Source organism: Apteryx rowi, unplaced genomic scaffold (genome assembly GCF_003343035.1).
Source record: "Apteryx rowi isolate R43461 unplaced genomic scaffold, aptRow1 scaffold_472, whole genome shotgun sequence".
NCBI classification, from domain to species: domain Eukaryota; kingdom Metazoa; phylum Chordata; class Aves; order Apterygiformes; family Apterygidae; genus Apteryx; species Apteryx rowi.
The window spans coordinates 340,210-358,208 of NW_020450730.1; the positions used below are offsets into that span (position 1 = coordinate 340,210).

The 17,999-nt window shown below is 39.0% G+C and overlaps 1 protein-coding gene across 1 annotated transcript in view; it reads right to left on the minus strand.

Moving 5' to 3' along the window:
- The window catches only part of MTMR7 (myotubularin related protein 7), a 37,864-nt gene extending 23,772 nt beyond the window's left edge, over positions 1-14,092 (minus strand). Inside the window, 7 exon segments of the mRNA XM_026078170.1 lie at positions 396-524; positions 1,689-1,846; positions 5,171-5,336; positions 6,412-6,534; positions 11,070-11,073; positions 14,041-14,071; positions 14,074-14,092. Of these exon segments, the coding sequence (XP_025933955.1) occupies positions 396-524; positions 1,689-1,846; positions 5,171-5,336; positions 6,412-6,534; positions 11,070-11,073; positions 14,041-14,071; positions 14,074-14,092 (630 nt within the window).
- Between the last annotated feature and the right edge of the window lie 3,907 nt (positions 14,093-17,999).

Below are 17,999 nucleotides of genomic sequence, written 5' to 3' on the forward strand. Positions count from 1 at the left end.
AGCGCTGAGAGCATGTGGCAACAGGGAGGAGAAGGTGGCACTCATCCCCTCCTGGACACCTGCCAGGCTGCCTGCTACTGCCCTGCATCTCTCTACATCTCATTTAGTCTCCTCAGGTCTCTCTGGCCTCTTGTACCGCTCCACCTTCTTGTGCTGCAGGGATAACATATTTTGTGTTAGCTAAATGAAGCTGGGTTTAAAGGACTGCATTCAATATCCATTAATGAACCAACTGTAATTCCAGTACATGCCCACTGACAATATGTTCAAACCGCACTAAACATCTTTTAAAAAAATCTTACCTAAGCACTGATTTTTAGTAAAAACTCACTAGAAGAATTATGAAAGCTAGACCAAAATAAGCAAACGCTCCAAAGCTACAAATTCACACTTACATTGTTATCCTTGCAGTAGTAAGAAAGAGCTGGGAAACGCCTTCGGCTCCGAAATTTAGAGCTCCCCACTATGATGTGTGCGGTTGCAGATTTTGGTACATACACTTCCGTAGGATAGGAGTCACAGACCTGTAAAAGGAAACTTTGCTTACCTGGTCTACAAAATGCAACTAATATTAGCCATCTCCACTGCAAAAACAAAATACCCAAAAATTCTAATCTCAGGGAATGTTCCATAATTATTGTATAAACCGCACCTATGTTTTTCAAAACAGTCTCCTGAAGTGGGGAAGTATTCATTCTAACTTAGATGACAAAACTGAAGCAGAAGGATTGAAGGGCTATATTTCCACATGTTAAATAACACTGAGTGCCTCATTGAGAACATGCACGTAGTAAACCAGAGTCAGGATTATGTTTTAAAACAGGGTTGTATTTATGACAGCTGCTTCCTTAATAGCAGAATTTGGAAGGATGGGAATGGGTGAGGTTCCCTGACATCTCCATTATAATGAGAGGGAACTGCAGAACCAACTTTTCCAGAGAATATGGGGCAAATTATGGAAAAAAATAGGGACTTGAAGTAAAGAAATTTATCAATATGAAATGAGGATACTGAAAGTAATGCCTACCAGTTCCCAAAGGAACCTAACAAGGCAGCCAAAACTGCCTGGAAGTTTTTCTGGAGACACATGGGAACACAAGTGTGATCCCTGTCAAATTTCCTTCTGATGCTGTCAGGGGCATCCTGGCTGTGTCCAGTATCTCCCTGGCACTTTATGAGCTGAATGAAGGAATTAGGATTCAGAGGAAGAAATCAGATTCTGAGCAAGCTGAAGATATGTAATGAAGGAGAAAGAAAAGGCAGGCCTTGTGGTTAAAGACGCTGTTGTGGTAAACTTGATTCTATTCATGATGTCATTTTTCCTACCCTTTATCATAGCAGAGGTCAAACATTTTTTTCTGCTGGTTTTAACAAAATGAAAACAAACCCTGACAGTATATTTGGTCTCCTCTGAGAACTTCACTGGTGTTCCTTGACATGGACGTGTTCCAGCAACAGAACCAATGAAGCATGTGAACAAACTCCCTTCAGAAAATATTTTGGTTATTATTTCTCACAATTAATCAACATTCTAGGGACCTCAACCATACAGAACTGATTTCTGTGTGTACAGCATAGGTGTGTACAGCACTGAGCACAAAGGGATCCTCTGTCTAAGCACTGTGGCAGGCCACAGTCACACTGAATCACTTTACAGTCTCTGCAATAGAAAAATCACAGCAACTCACTCCATAGTCTCTGTTTACATCACTAATCTGCCAATAATTGTTTGGAATACCCATCCGGTTATACTCTTCATTGAGGTCCACAAGTTTCCAGCCTCGTTCTTGTTCTTCTTTATCTAATTTTGGATTGAATGAGAAACAATACAGCTCTTCATATTTTACTGAAAGAAAAGAAAACAAAACAAAACAGTAAGACACCTCAGTTTTCTTATCTTGAAATCACAGTCCAAAACCAAAACCTTGGTTAATATCCTTCAGATAGTTTCTCTTTTTGCTCTACAAAAGCCTGTAGCTTGGTTTATAACTACTTTCAAGCATACTTTGAAAGTACTGTGATGCTTTGTTTTTTGTATATTTGCAATATATGTGCTTTATTATTTATATAATTAAAATGCTGTTCCACCGGACCTCTTCTCTACTGCATTATAAAAATTCATTCAGCCCAAAGACAATGTCAGTGATAATAAGCTTTCATCTGAAGAAAACTAAAATCAGTGATGGTATACACACTTGTTTTCCAGATGAATTTGCTGGCCAGAGGTAGCTTACAAATCCATTTATTAATGTAACATCTGTCCTGTGGCAAAGACAAAAGATCTGAACAGCAGACTATGTGGCACAATCTTCCATGATGGACTAACTCAAAAGACCTAACGTCCTTAGGGAAGTTTTCAATAGATTTAATGACATTTTAGTCTTGTAGACTGCAAAATTCTGTCTTTGAATTATTAGCAAAGGCATTCTAGATACATATGTTGTAGTAGCATAAAAATAGCATGTGTTACAGCTATCATTTCATCATGACCATAAAGTTGTTTAAGTAGCTATGCCACCTGTCACATTTGGTCAAGGACCACTTAGCTCATAATTGACTTTTAACTTCTTTTAGGAATATTTTTATTCATGCTAATGAGTGTCTCAATCCTGATGGCCAGTGGCAGCCAGACTCCATTGCCATTAAATGCAATCTGTCACATAGCTTGAAATTACAGTTCTTGTTGCTACTTAAGATACTGTTATGTCAGAAGGGCATGTTTCATCCTGGTACTCGAAATTCCTTACAACTTTCTCACCTACAGATTTCTAACTTTATAAATGAAGTAATCTAGATTGTAAATTGCATCCTTTCTGACGTCATAGATCCCCACTGATAGAAGTGCTTCGTAATACAATTGTAATAAGATTTAAATATTTCACTTTCTTTTCTAATATTATATGCCTAATAAGCAGACTCTTAGAATACTACAGTAAGCAACTTATACATACTAAAACAATAACAGCTACAATAATAATAAAAATAATAGGACTTCCATCTTTTCCTGTAGGAAGCCTTTACTCTTATTTTGGATTGTGTCTTTTTAAGGTGTGTTTTAAGATATATTTTGCTTTTTTAATGTCAGTTAAACGAATCATATATGCAACATGAAAAATAAAGTATGAACATAAAGAAAGAAAACTTCTTGTTAAGTCTGTCAAGAAAGTACTGAAGGCCAGCAAAGTCATTACTGAAGGGAAAGGAGTAAGAGAGGAATGATTTGCACACTGTTTGACAACTCAAACTCCTTCTGTATTCTCTGCTTTCAAAATTCTCTCATGGTACAGCTTAGGAAGACAGTCTGGTTTATTTTTCATCTGCTAACATAAAGTCTGAACATAATCTGTAAATCCARTCTGAGCTCATTTTAATGAAGTGCTTTTGGTAGCACTCATTTTTAATGTTTCATTGCCAAAACCATCTGGGTTTTCTCTTCAGCTGGGCCTGCACACTGAAGTAGTGGGAAGCTCTCAAAAATGCACTTATTCCAAAATACCCAGGTTAGTTATGACTAAAGGCTGATTCACCATTACAGGTATGGTATCTATACATTACGGTATCTATAGGTCGTAACAAAGTTGTTCAAATGCTAATAGACAGTGCCTTAAAGCTCAGTTATCAGCTATTCTCCAGCACTTCTAGGCTCTGCCACAATCTTTCACAGTTATTTTGCCATAAATGTATGCAGTCCTGATGTTAGACCTGTAATAAATATTATGGTCAGTTTGTTTCACAAAACAACTTACCTACGCAAAAAGGCTAAATTCTGCTGCCAGCTTTACCTATTCAAATGCTATTAACAGCTGGCAAGAATAATATCAAATACAAATTTGCTCCCTCAGTGTAACTAGGCCACCATATAACATACAATATATTAAGCAGGTATATGGGATCAATGAGGTTCAGCTATGGTGAAATGAATGAGAACAGGCAGAGAATGGAAAGTAGAGCCTGCATCAGTCAAAATTTCTCCTCAGGGAGTAAAGGATATCTCGTAATGCTCAATAACTTTATTACAGCTTTACCCCCGAACGAAGAGACCCAGCAGAGCACTGTCAACCTACATTTTGCTCAACTTGCAGTCAGAACTTTCTAACTGTAGATAAGCAAGATTTTATCATTCCTCACACAAAGATTAGATATTTTGCTGGAGAAGGGACTGTACTGTGCAGCTGAACTATGCAAAGAGCTAATGCAAAGTGCAATTATTGCATCTTCTTCATTCAAATGTTCTTGTGCATTGCTGTCTGCCACTGAACTTTTATTCTTGGTCTGTCACTGTTCTTCTCCTTGGCATTAGTCTGTATCAAAAAGCCGCTTTCAGGTGCACAGCTGTACACACACATCCTCCTCGCTCCAAGGCAGGARCATTACAGAATCGCATTTTTTCCAGCCTGCTTGAACACATGCTTGCAGCTGCAGCCAAGGGAATTAATCCAGATTTACATCGGCAGAACCAAAGGCTGAACTTGTCTCATTGTTTCTAAATTTCTTTGATTACTTTCACCTTGCATCACCTAGCATATCAAATTATGTCTGCTGCAGTGTACATGTTACTACCACTGTTATCCTAATTATAGAAGGCATTTTACAAAGCTCAGTAGCTGTGCTGCCTGACTATGCAGTTTTCCCTTTCTACCCAGTAGATAAAACTGGTGTCCTTGCAAGACAAAAATTAATGCCAGTGCTGTTGGATTTATACAGACGGTTGTAAATGCGTTCTTTGCATACTGTTAAAATAGTAGTAAAGCACAGAGCTTGGTGTTTTTTGCCATAGCAGGAATATGAACACTCCAAATTCAGAGACCCTTCAGTATGTTCCTAAATTCATACTTCCACAAGACATCCAGTAAGCAATAGCTACATGTCAAATAGCATAATATATTCTATGGACACAGATCCTCTGGAGTATCATTTTAAACAAAACTTCATGTTATACTTTATGGAATGAGCTACTTGCTATAACCCTTCTTCATTCTGTTTTCTTTATTGCACCATAAAGAATTATTTTAATATTCCCTCCTGCTCAGAGACTGTTACTCTCATAATACATCTCTAATTTTTCTTAAAGTGTAAAGGACGAAGATGACCTTGTCACAGCTACATTTCTTTCATTATAGTATCTCTTTTGGATGAGCATTGACATTTGGCCTGTGTTTCCTCCCCGTACCTGGTCGTGCCAGACGTATCAGAGAGATGTAAACATCGTGGCAGTCTCGCTCCTGAGGGATGATCAGCTGGATGACCTGGAAGTTCTTGCAGCGGATCAGCAAAGGGTGGCAGCCGGTGGCAGTCGTGGCCTGCTTCTCGATGGAGGAAATCTGGCTGTGAAGAACCTGTAAGGGGATTGAAAATGGTTATGCCAAGTGATTCAAATCTTCAATAGCAAAAAATAATTATTTATAATGGTCTACCAAGGCTAACACAATAGCTTCCCCTGCTGTTTCAGAGAATCCTCCCACACCTTCTCTTATAGGTCTGTTCCTGCCTCCAGTTTCAGGCTCAAGCGTTGCCTGATGCAAAATCTACACACCAAGAAGCACTTCTGGAGTGTTTCTGCTGTTCAAACATTAGCCAAGTCATGTTATCCAACTTTTTTTTTTTTTAATGTAAGCTAATGGTTGTCTGAGAAAGAGCTCTTTTCATCTATCTGTACAGTGAAAAGATGAAACAGCATCAGTTACATAAAACTGTTTCCAAAGTGTCTAGGCTAAAATATTGTGCCTCCTCATTGGCAGAATAGTAGTACTGATATAATTGTAAATGTTGCTTCAAATGGGATGCAACATTAAATAAAAATCAAGAGGGGAATAGCAGGACCAAGAGAAGACAAAGTTAATAATTAGTACAAAACAGACAAAGGATTCATAACTAAGCTACATAAAGAGTCACAAATGGTATGATACTGGAGCTGTATTTGTACCTATATTTGCATACAACATCTGAGATAGACATGCCCTGAGATAAATCCACCAGAATAGGTAACTCTAACTTTGTGCACGTGAAAAAAATCACTGAACCAGCACAGGCACTCCTGGAGAGAGGCAAGAGCTGCTTAACTCCAGGTAGTAATTCACATTCAATGCAGCTCAGCAGTTCCCCTCAGTTCTTCCCAGGGCATAGAAGCAATGCTGTAGTTGACAACAGCAGTTCCTCAGTGACTCACGTCTGGTTTTCTTATGGTGTTTGTCCTTGCATTCCTGTTACTGTGTTACAATATCCAGAATCCAGTAAAAATGTTCAAAATTTATCAAGCTGCAAAGGCTTTCAATTGGAATTTCAGATTCGCTGAAGTTATACAAGAATCTGTATGAACTAATTCATCATGTTTCAACTCTTTTGAAAATTATTTTCAAATTACTATCAATTAAGTGTCATGCACTTACAGCTAACTGGAAAAAAAAATCATACCCAGGTTTCTTTACGAGTTTCAGAAGCATTTTCCACAAATATGACATGGGTAGCTGTTAAATACAAGGTGCCCAGTGTGGCTTTTCTGGAAGATACACGATCAAGTAACCGAACATTTTCCACCTGAACAAAGAGATGACAGAGGGGGGGAAAAAAAAAATAATTATCTGTATCATAATCTAACATAGTGAGATCTCAACAACCACATTTTGTCCATTACAAAGTCAAACTGTTTATTAACACTGATCACCTAAACAATACAAAAATATACGAGAGGTTAATCTACTTTGATAAGCCACAGAACATAGGATAGGATCACAGGATAACTCAGGTTGGAAAGGACTTCAAGAGGTCTCTCATCTAATCTTCTGCTTGAGCAGGGCCAGCTGTGAGATCACACCAGGTTGCTCAGGGCTTGATCCAGTTGGGTCTGGAAAACCTCCAAAGATGGAGACTGCACAACCTCTCTGGGCAACCTGCTCTGCTGCTGGACTGTCCTCATGGTGAAAAAGCTTTTCCTTATATCCAAGGATAGAAAAACATGTCACAAGTTAGAATAGTTCCAGAAGAACCACTGAATCCCTTAGCAATATCTGTAATAGTTACATCTGTGGTCTTGGGGCCACGTCTATAGGCCCATAAAAAATTATTTTTACACTGATTCTTAAAAATGGGAAAAGCTGATTCAGACATGTGCTCTTCCCTTAAACATGCTCTGCAGTTCCCACTGCTCTCAGAGGGCCAGTCACATGCACAGATACACAGATGTACATTCCAAATTTTATATTCTGCCACACATATGCCATAGATGTTGAAGGACTAAACTGGACTTCTGGGAAAGTGAAACAAGGGGAGCAAACAGAAACTGAAGGATATAGCTGGGGTTTGGTTTGTGTTGTTAAGGTAGCAACCTAGCCAACCCCACTCCCAGAAAATGCCAGTGAATGTCCAAGTCATTGCTGGTTTATAGACAAATGCAGAATGGCTTATAAAAGAAACAAAACAGAACAAAAAGGAATAGGTAAAAATTAACATAGCCAAGCCTCAAGCAAATAATGCTGGAAAGTTGCCTTGGTACTGAAACAAAAACCCAAACAAACCTTTCCACACATAATATTGAAAAGCACAGCTAAAACCATCTGTCCCAGAAATGGTCCAAGCTGCAAAAGCATGAAAAGATGATGCTCTTCATGTAAGTTTTCTTCTGTGCCATATGAAATGAATATCAGACAAGTATTTATATATGAGAAAAAAAGATTATATTGTGTGATCTAACTCCAGATCTCCCTTCACTTTCACTTTTTCCTCTTGTGCTACTTCTGCATCCAAAAATCTGTTGGTAAAGATTGTCTGACTCCAAAGACAATTTCTCACTTGAGCTCTTTCTTTTTATCTCAGCACACCAAGACACTGTGCAGGCAAGGCAGGGCCTTTCCAGAATTATCAGCAATGCAAAGGAATTTAAAAAAAAAAAAGTAAAAGGTGATAATGGTAGAGCGTATTTCTTCAGCAGGCCTCTGATAAGCCCCACTCAGGCTCCCAGGCAAATCCCTCTTAATAGTTCAGAGAAGGTTTCCGCATTTGTCCCTCACTCCCATTAGTTAGGGCTCATGGCAGCGTGTGCTCCAGAAATTTGTGCCTTCAGCCTCCCTTCAACAGGAACCAAGGACTAAACGCAGTGAGGCTTTGCCTCGCTGGACATAAACTGGACATTCTCCCTTTGCTACACTCCTGCCAATAGGTGAGTCCATAATATTTCATTAACCCTCAGATAACTGGCTTGTGGCTTGTATGCCATTAATATTTTGTAAACAATATGTGTCATAGGCATTTGATCTGATGCTATATGGTGTTTCTGACTGAGAGACTAGAAGAACAAAAMAAAAATCAACACCGTGCATATTAAATAGAGTACAAACTGGCTAAAACAGTCAATAATTAGTCACTGAGGTTTTGGTGGGTTTCCTATTGCAGCAATTTTAAAACTAAAACTAACTGTTTTTTCTAAAAACATGCCTGGTGCAAACAAGTCAAATCAGGGAATGCCTGTGGCCTGTAACATCTGAATCATAGTGAATTATCCGAATGGTCTCTTCTGGTTTCGTTACGTTGAAATCACACCAGAAAGCATGCTTTTCCTGCAAGCAGCAGCACAGCCCTGTGCAGTGTGCCCACTGCTGCAAAACATCTTCAACACACTGGCTTATCTTCCTTATATCCTCTTTTCAGCTTTTCCCTCTGGATTCACCATTCCTTTTCTATTTATTTCCAGCCATTTTCAGGACTTARGGCTGATAACTGTTCGAGAGATATGCTCCCATTAGACTCAAAGGGACTACTCTGGTGTTTGAAGTACAGGAGTTGACTTAAATGTTGCTCCAAAAAATGCAAGGGGAGGAAGAAAAAGAACAAAGAAGACCACATCATTTTTCCATTCAGTTAAATACAAGTTCACACCAACTTCCTGGAAAACAGAGTTGAGGTCAACAAGCACAAATAAAGAAAAGTAAGGGGATGATTTGATTTTTAACAACAAAGTGATTCCAGATTAAATTGACAGCAACTTTCTTAAATGCTCTCAGAGGTGGGATGTAGCACTGGATATGTACTCCCAAACCTCCACAGAAGTAATTCTTTGTAATTCTCCGAAAACACAGGACAAACGGAATGATGCTAGCACCTCAGAACTGTGTGTTTACCATGGGTATTCCCAACACATCATACTACTTTAAAAATAGGAATAGAGAAGTCCTTAAACCAAAACAAGCCAGTCTGGCAGCAGAATGCTTAAAATCAAACAATCAGTAAAACCAAATCTTTTCCCTCAAGGCCAGTTTTAATCTCTTTTAAACAAAAATAAAGCCACTAGAAAGCATGAATAAAGTCTTTTCCCAGGACCATCTACTTCAGGGGTCACTTATTGGGGTGAAGAGGAATGGAAGAAACACAGCATAAATCCAGTAAACATTCAGTAACTAGCAAAAGAGGAGATACAGGGGAGCAGGGATGATACAAGACAAAGACTGAGACACTGGCCAAACTCTAAAAAGAACCCACAGACAAAAACAATAAAAATGAGGTTTGTCTGGACAAAAACAGTACCTACAATGCAGTCCAGCCAACTCTGCTGTACAGGCTCTGGTCAACGCCCAAGGAAGTCATCACTCCCAAATGCCACCCAGCAGGCTGAGGTAATTTAGGACATGAAACACAAGGAAGGCAGACATTCACCCAGGGGCTGAAGGCTGAATTTTCAGGCATCCTAATCCAATTGTCTCATCAGACAGAATCCCAGGACTGAACAACGCTAACAAGCAGGATTCTTGATTTTTTTTTTTAATAAAGGTTAGATAGGAATTAACAGGAATAGTTGCAGTAAGAAGTCTGCAGTAAGTCCTGTTTCATTAAAATACCTGCAATAGCTGCACTGGCTCAGTTCAGAGGTTCATCTAGCCCAGCAGACTATCTCCAAGAGTGGACAACTGTGATTGCTCGGGAAAGAACAAGGGGAGCGTGTAGCGATGCTCCCACGTGGTGTTACCCCGGCTTCTAGAAATCAGCAGTTTGTGGGCTTCCTAAACTGAGGTCATAGTTTTTAATAGCCCTAGATGGATTTTAATTCCATGAATTTTGTCAAATAACATTTTGAATCCCTGCAACTTATTGGCAGCTACAACACCCTGTGAGAATGAACTTTGTTTTTCAGCTACACGTTGTACGAACTCCCCTCTCCCCCAACTTTCTTTTGCTTTTTTTGAACCTGCCATCAATGGCTGGAGCACCATGCATTTGGTGCCCCAGATCTTGCACTATAGCAAACAGTGAATGTTGCTCGCTACTTACCCTTGCTGTGTCACACATGGTTTTATAGATCTTTCCCTCAGTCCTTGCTTTTCCAGATTGAAGGGCCCTGCTTTGTTTAGTTGCTGCCTCTCTGGAAACTATCCCTGGCAAGCTCTTTCACACTCCTGTTTATCCTACAATAGGTCTATTTCTTGAGGAGACACCAAAAGCGCAAAGCAAATTCAAGACTTCGGTGTACAACAGATCTGTGCACAGTGGCATAGTGATGCTTGCTGTCTTGTTCTGTATTCAATTTTAAAAGTCTCTGAAAGTTGTTTGGTTTTTTGCCCCCTGCTGAGCTCTGAGCTGGCAATTTTTTTTTTTTATAACCAGTATTTGTAACTCCAAATCATCTCCGCTGAGTGGTAATAACTGCCTTAGAATCCACCACTGTGTTTGTGAAGTTAGCCCCCCCCCCCAGGTATTGTTTTACATTTATCGATGATGAATTTCATCTGTCAGTATCACGAGACATTGCTACAAGCCTCTACAGCAATCTTTCATTTTTCCGACCCTGAATAATGTAGTTATATCAGCAAACTCTGTCACCTCTGGCATCTCCTCCCCTCCCTATATCTTTCAAAATGTTTATGAGCAAGTTGAACATCACAGGCTCTTACACAGATTCTTTGGATCTCTGGTGTTGAATTCCCTTCCTTGCAAAAACTTACAATGTAACCCTGCTATTTGTTTCTTATCTTTCAACTAGTTAGTAATGAGAGACCCTTCATTCATATCCTATGATACTGAAGTGTCTTCAAGAGCTTTGATGTCTTTGACAAAGGGCATGCTCAGATGAGTTTTGGAAGATCAACTAGCCTCTATCAGCTGGATCACCCTAGTCCATATGTTCAGTGACTTCTTCAAAGAAATTTAAGAGGTTCTGTGTTCCCTTACAGAAGCTATGTGATTCTTCCCCTTTATATCATATTTAACCATAAATCTAATGATTTAGGAGGGAAGGGAGTGTGTGTGTGCAGGGGGGATGCTGCAGCTTCTACCAGTTTTCTCAGATTAGGTGTCATATTGGTTACCTCCCTTTCTTTAGGACTGGGACACTCTTAAGCAGTAGGTTGCACACCACAGCTATCTGCTTGACAATTTTGTAATTTACTTCTTTTAATTTGCATGAATATCATCTGGTCCTGGTAAATTTTTTATCATTCATTGCTGTTAGTTTCTTCTGAAATCTCTCCTAATACCGCTTTCTTTGGTGACAAATCTCCTGATATGTTCTTTATAGAGAAATATGCCAGAATGAGAACCTCCCTAATTATCTTTCCTGCTTTGATCATTTACTGGTCCTATAGATTTTCTGTCAGGATTCTTCCTGTGCTTGAAAAAGACACTACTACAAGTTTTTATGCTTTTATCAAGTTGTTCTTCAGAATCTCTTTTGGCCTGCCTTATCATGTTTATATATTTAACTTGTTTATGTTCTTTTCTATTTTCCTCATTTAGACACAATTTCAACTTGAAGGAAGCCCTTTTATTTCTAATAAAAGAAGTCTTTTGAATAAGAGACATCTTCTTACTCCTTTTCCCTGCTGTTTAGCTATGCAAACCTTTTCTTGGTCTTCTGAAGTCTTTTTCTGGAAGTTGGCTCGTATTTAAACAATCTTTGTGACTCCTGTAAACATTTTAATTTTTGGCTCTCTTTCTTTTTAAAGAGTTTTCACATTTTTATGTAGTTCCCTCTTTGAAGATAAATATTGCCATGGGAGATTTTTTCCCCCTTTTTTGCTATTTCAAGAATATGGAATCATTACACATTTCCTTAATAGTTGTATTTTGAACCAGGTCTTTCTATCACAGCTTAAGACCAGGTCAAGGATTACTTTTGTTTTTGTGAAATAACCAAAKAGCCTCCACATAGGCAATCATTTACACATGATACCTAAAATTTTATTCAGCATCATACTCACTGGCACATTTACCCAGTCTCCTTTGGTTAAATGATGTCTCCCACTGTTATTGCATTTCCTGCCTTCATGCCCTGTTTGATCTTCTTCAGCTTGTCACATGTACTACCACTATTTAGGAAGCACAGCCGGTACAAGAGTCCTAATACTGTAGTTTTCCTAGTACTATAGTCCTACAGTGCTACCATTCTACTCTTCCTGTTTAGGGTTGTAATTTCAATATGTAGGGAGTTTATGCTTTTGCAATATGGTTAATCTATGAGATTTGACCCTAAGTTTTCTTCAAGACAAAAAGCTGCTCTTCCACTGGCAAATCTGTTTCAAATCTATTTGAAAACAGATTTACTAATAACTTGCCTCAGGAACTACTTTACTGTATCTAACAATTTCCAAAGGAAAGAGGAACTGCTGAAGTCTAAACTCTAAGTGAATTCAAAACCACAGTGCTAGATTGTTACTGTAACTCTGTAACATGGGTGCAAACCACAGATTCACACCATTCTACTTTTTTTTTAACCTGGGAAAAGGCTTAAGTCTATAGTGCTCCCTTAAAATCAGTATTACCTTTCTGAATAATGTGCATATATATTTGTATAGGCTGAACCTGTTGCTGAAATTTCCTAACTGAATTTAAGATAGAGCTTGATTGGATCATGGAAGAAGTCGTATGGCATGGTGGTCTGTGAAAACTCAGGAGCCTGAGAGAGTCCTCCTCTAACTCACACAGGTGTTGGGAAATCAGACTTGTACCAGGCATTGTTACTGCAGCCCTTTGCTCTTCTCTACTAAATTCTGATTTATAGTAACTTGCATAAGTAGCTTCAGGAGCAATAAGGGTCTCTAAGCTCCCAGGAGCTTGTTCTGAAATCTCTCTGCATAACCTCAGGCTGACATAGACAGATTTCATCTGAGACCCACCTGTGTTTCTGCTGTCTAGTTTCCAGTTAATCAAACCTTCTGGAAAAGTGGTGTGTTTCACCCATGTATAGAAAAACAACAAAAAAAGGAAAACAAAGCTAGCCTCAAACTTAGATTTCATGCTACTGATTAAAAGAATCAGAGAATGAGACTTCTTTCTCCTTCTCCACCCTTCAGAAAAAGAAAGCCAAGTCAAACAGTGTCTGTAAATGGTTTAGGGGGAAAGTACGAAAATTTCCACAAGAGGGGAACACAGAGTGCAACAGTGCTTTGGAAGAGCCCAGTTTTTTTATTTCAAAAACTTACAGCACACTGGGAAATCAACATTAAGAACAGAAAAAAAAATCAGTATCAGAAAAAAGACCCTGTTCTAATTAGCCCCCTACTTTTTCTCTGAAAAGTACTTCATTTTTGAAAGCAAAACTGCTGCAGACTTTATTGGAGAACTTAAGAAACTGTGCATGTACTGACACAATTCAGGAAAAAACATATACATCATGCGCATGCACTTTGCCTGAAACAAGCAACTGGTGAGAGACCAGATCAGAAAATAACAAGCAAAGAATAAAAAGGAGCAAAATCAGCCTGTGCAGGTGAGAGCTGGAAGTGCTCAGAGAGTAAAAAAGAAAGCACTAACCAAGCCAGTCTGGAGAGTGGCATCTAAGTAAAAACTTTAATAATTTATTTGAAGCYGTTGCCCCCACCATTTATTTTTGCCTGATGACTATGATTGTCTAGGCTTAAAGAAAAGACTGCCAAAAGATTTATTTCAATGACTACAGCCCCTTACATGGGGATAAATAAAGCTGGCCAGAAACTCTATTTTCAATGCAACACAAATGAGAGAAAAAAGGAGGCAAAAATAGAAGTTAAAGGGAATGCAAATTAAGAACAGATGGAAGGCACTTTTTACTCAGAGAATAAACATGACAAATGACTTAAGAACAAGGTTGCTGGGAGGTCATTCAAGAAAAAGATGTCATATTAGGGAAAAGCATGGGCCAAAGCTTTATTCAGGCACAACTCCCACCAGTTTCAGTGGGACTCCCACCTAGGGAAGAATGGCAAAGATATGACCTGCAAGTGTTGAGAAAAGCTGGTGCGCCAAAACGTTGTTCCTAAAAATATCCCTGTACCCTAATACGTTTTAACTTTTAGTACAGATTATTTCCTGAATAAGCTCTGACTGCACAGCATGTTTTTAAATGCTTCTTGAATATGGCACCTAAATGTATTAGAGAAGTGAGAACAAAGATGTATCCAAACATAAGGCAACATCTTAAAAAATTGCAGAAAATACTATTTTTTCATGCTGCTTGTAACTCCATGTGGGAAAGCTCTTTCAGATAAATGCAGGATCAGCTTTGCTTGTGGACATGGACTGGAGTAGGAAGAGGAGAGAAGAGAAAAGCTGTACAGCAGATGGGTAAAACCAGAAAAAAAATAGCCCTCAGAGAAACCTCAGTTACAAACCTCTCCACATCTCTGCTTCTGGGGGCAATAAATGTTGGCGAACGGCCGGGATGTACTATTTGACACCTAGTGGTTTCTACCTTAGAACTTTCCCATAAAACAAAATTTTGAATTACATCACGTAAAACCATCTGGGTAAATACCTTGACATTTGCCTGTGCAACGGGGTGGAGATTGTTTCAGCGGTTCTCCAAGGCTGAAGAAAGTGAGATTACGCAATGCTGCAGGTGAGGTGATGCAAGGATTTTAGCCACTCGGCTTCTAACCATTCCTCTGTGAAGAGTATGAGTTGGCTTCTTAGTCTTTATATGGTGTCCACGACTGAAAAAAGCAGGCTCTAATTTTGGATTTATTTTGCTTTATGCATGAAGACAAGGAGAGAAGCCTTACAGAAAAAGCTGAAGGGAGTAATAAAGTTGGCAAGCCTGCAGTCGGCATTGGGGTAGGGAAACGAAAACATAACGGAAAAAGATAAACCCATGGAAACAGCAGAAGCTATTGCAGCTCCCAGTATGGCATTGATGGCGACACATAGCCGAATTAAGGGGGGCTGGGCCACGGCTCGGTCGCTGTTTCACCGCTGGGGAAGGGCCGGCACGCACCCTGGCGCAGCCTTGGCTGCGGCGCCCGGCCATGCCCGCTGCCGTCGGGGCCTCCCCGAGGGGCAGCAAGCACAGAGCCCCGCCACGTGCCCGGGGGTAAAAGCAAGGCGAAACCCAGCCTTGGGAATCAGCAACAGGCCCCCGCCACACTTCAGTGCTGCAGGCACGCAGAAACTAAGGAAAGGGCTTGCGCAGCCAAAAGACGGAGCCTAATGAGAAAGAAGGAGCGCAGCTGGYAGGGTTTGCGGCCACGTGCAATATCTGAGCTTGCTTCACCCAGGGTGACCCCAGCTATCCATGTGTGTAGCGTAACTCTCGGGAGTGGAAAAATATAACATGCAAACAAGCAACTGCTATTATGATTTTTTTTTTAGCACAAAGATGGTATAAAGCTGTGCTCATTAAACAAAATATACAGTAAGTGATCTGTTTGCCTAAGCTTGGAACAAGAATAAAGGGAAACTGAATTGTCAATTGATGTTGCCATTTAATGTGGTTTCCATTCTACTTCATAAGAATCATGAAAACTGTAGTTGATCCATGTAACTTTTTTATATTTTCTTATTTGAAAAGATTTCCCAAGAGCAGTAAAATAATGCACAATCTGTAATACAGAGTCAGAAGGTTGCAAAAGTCAAGAGAAGAAACCAAAGCCAAGAACGTATGCCTATGTACACCAAAATGATTAAATTTAAACAGAGACACCTTATGCTCAGCATCATAAAAAGTTTCCTCAGGACAAACCTGGCAGGATTGGAGAAAATATCTGGAACAGGGAGAAGGAATTCTGCATGGAGCCAGGGGACATGAAAAGAAATGCATGTTTGAATTCCTCCATTTGGTTCAGGCTGCTCCACTGCCCATTCAAAACTATGCACGCTTCAGCAGTCTATTTTAGAGCAGGACTACCATGCACAGCAGGAAACGGCAGTGAAGATTTTATGTTGCAAATAGAGTATTCCTCCAACTTGCAGACACTGATAGATCAAATACAGCCCACTCCAGTGCATTAACGTCAGGCCTAAGATTCCCGCCTTGACCCCTCCAAAGCCGAAATTCCCAAATCCTCCACTCCAGTCTCCTTACTGTGCATAAACACAAATCAAAGAAAGCTCTGCAGACATGCTATTTTAATAATTTTCAGTACCATTTTTTAAGTGCAACAAATTTCAGAATTACTGGATTTGACATGGATACCAAGACAGCAAATTAAAATCTGCAGCTATTCCTGTTTCTAGAGCTTATTTTATGACTTTATCCAACTGCCTCATTACTGAGGATCACATATCAAAAATATGAAAGACTAGCTCAAAAATCAGGAGAGGATCTGCCAATTTCAAGATTAGGAAATAATTATATTACCATGGACTTTACAAAGCAATTTAGAATATAAAAATAAACTAGGAAAAAATAATAGCTAGAAATCTAAAGACTTAAACTATCTTTTCAATTAATACTGTGAGTCAGTATATGGATCTCACAAGGGAGAATGTGCCTTCCCACTCACATAATGTGGGAAAAACATGGTATTTAGAGAAACGCTTTTAATTTTTTAACGCTACAGCCAAAGCTGAGATAAAGTGCATATTGGGAACAAGCATATGTATAAAAATCAAATTTCACAAGTGAAATTTTACAAGTGGAATTTCACAAGGCATTCAGAATAAAAGACCCCAATGTTAGACCCAAAACTTCAAAAGAGGTCTTGTAAAATAGAGAGAATCAAGTGAAAACAGAACCCAAAACACAGAAGCTAAAATGCTAGATTCATAGCTTCTTAAAGGCAGTGGGATTCTTTTATTGCCTTGAATTACCTTTGGATTAGGATCACTGGCTCTATCAGTGCCCATGCTTCAGGACAAAAATTTGGAAGCATGTCCCCAGATGGATCATTCCTTCACCCTACTCCCTTTTAAAATGCCCATTAGTTAGTATTCCAGATCAGATGTTTTGATTACTAAATTAGAAGCACTGCTAGCTTGATCTAGTACGACAGCTCCTACGCTCCCTTGAATCAGTGATTCACTTCACAAGGTCAATACGCTCCTGGATATACTTAGACATAACCTGTAAGCACTGATTAACCATTACTAAAATGGTCAACTGTCTTGCAGACTCTTACTGCTATACAGGCACAGATTTTTGAGATGTTGAATATATGACAGGTTTTAACAGCTCAACCCGTTTCACATGAAATTTCCAATGGGATGACCAAAAATTAAGAATGGAGAGATGGATGAAGAGAAACAAAAGTAATTTTCCACTTCTTTAATAGAACACGTTACTTCTGCAGTATGAGAAATATCACTCAGATTACAGGAGCGAGAAAACAGATCTTAGAGTAGTGAACAATTGCAGTTGATTAGTATAACAGAAAATGAAGAGGATATTCATACCGTCTAAATTCCAGAATCTTACTTAGGTAACTAAATTAGAAGTTTATACACATGAAGAATAAATGGTGAATGGAGACTGTTAATCTAGTCTAATGAGATTTGGGAAATTTTTTTGACTATGTGCATTGACCCTCTATTCTTAAAGTACACACCTAAAGCTAAGTAGTAAAAATCTCATCCCTAACTAAAAATGGAAAACAGAAACAGGAGAAAAAACAACATCCCCAAACAAGCAGACAAGCAAAATTTGATCTGAAATTCCACTTCAAAGTTTTAATTCTACTCTTCTGTAATAAATAAAAGTTACTTCAAAAACCACAGTGACATAAGATCATTTAGATAACATTTCAATATGTTGCCAAAAGAAAAATTACAACTAACTCAGACAAAACAGGATTTTTACAGATCATGTAGCAATTTTATCTGTGCCACCT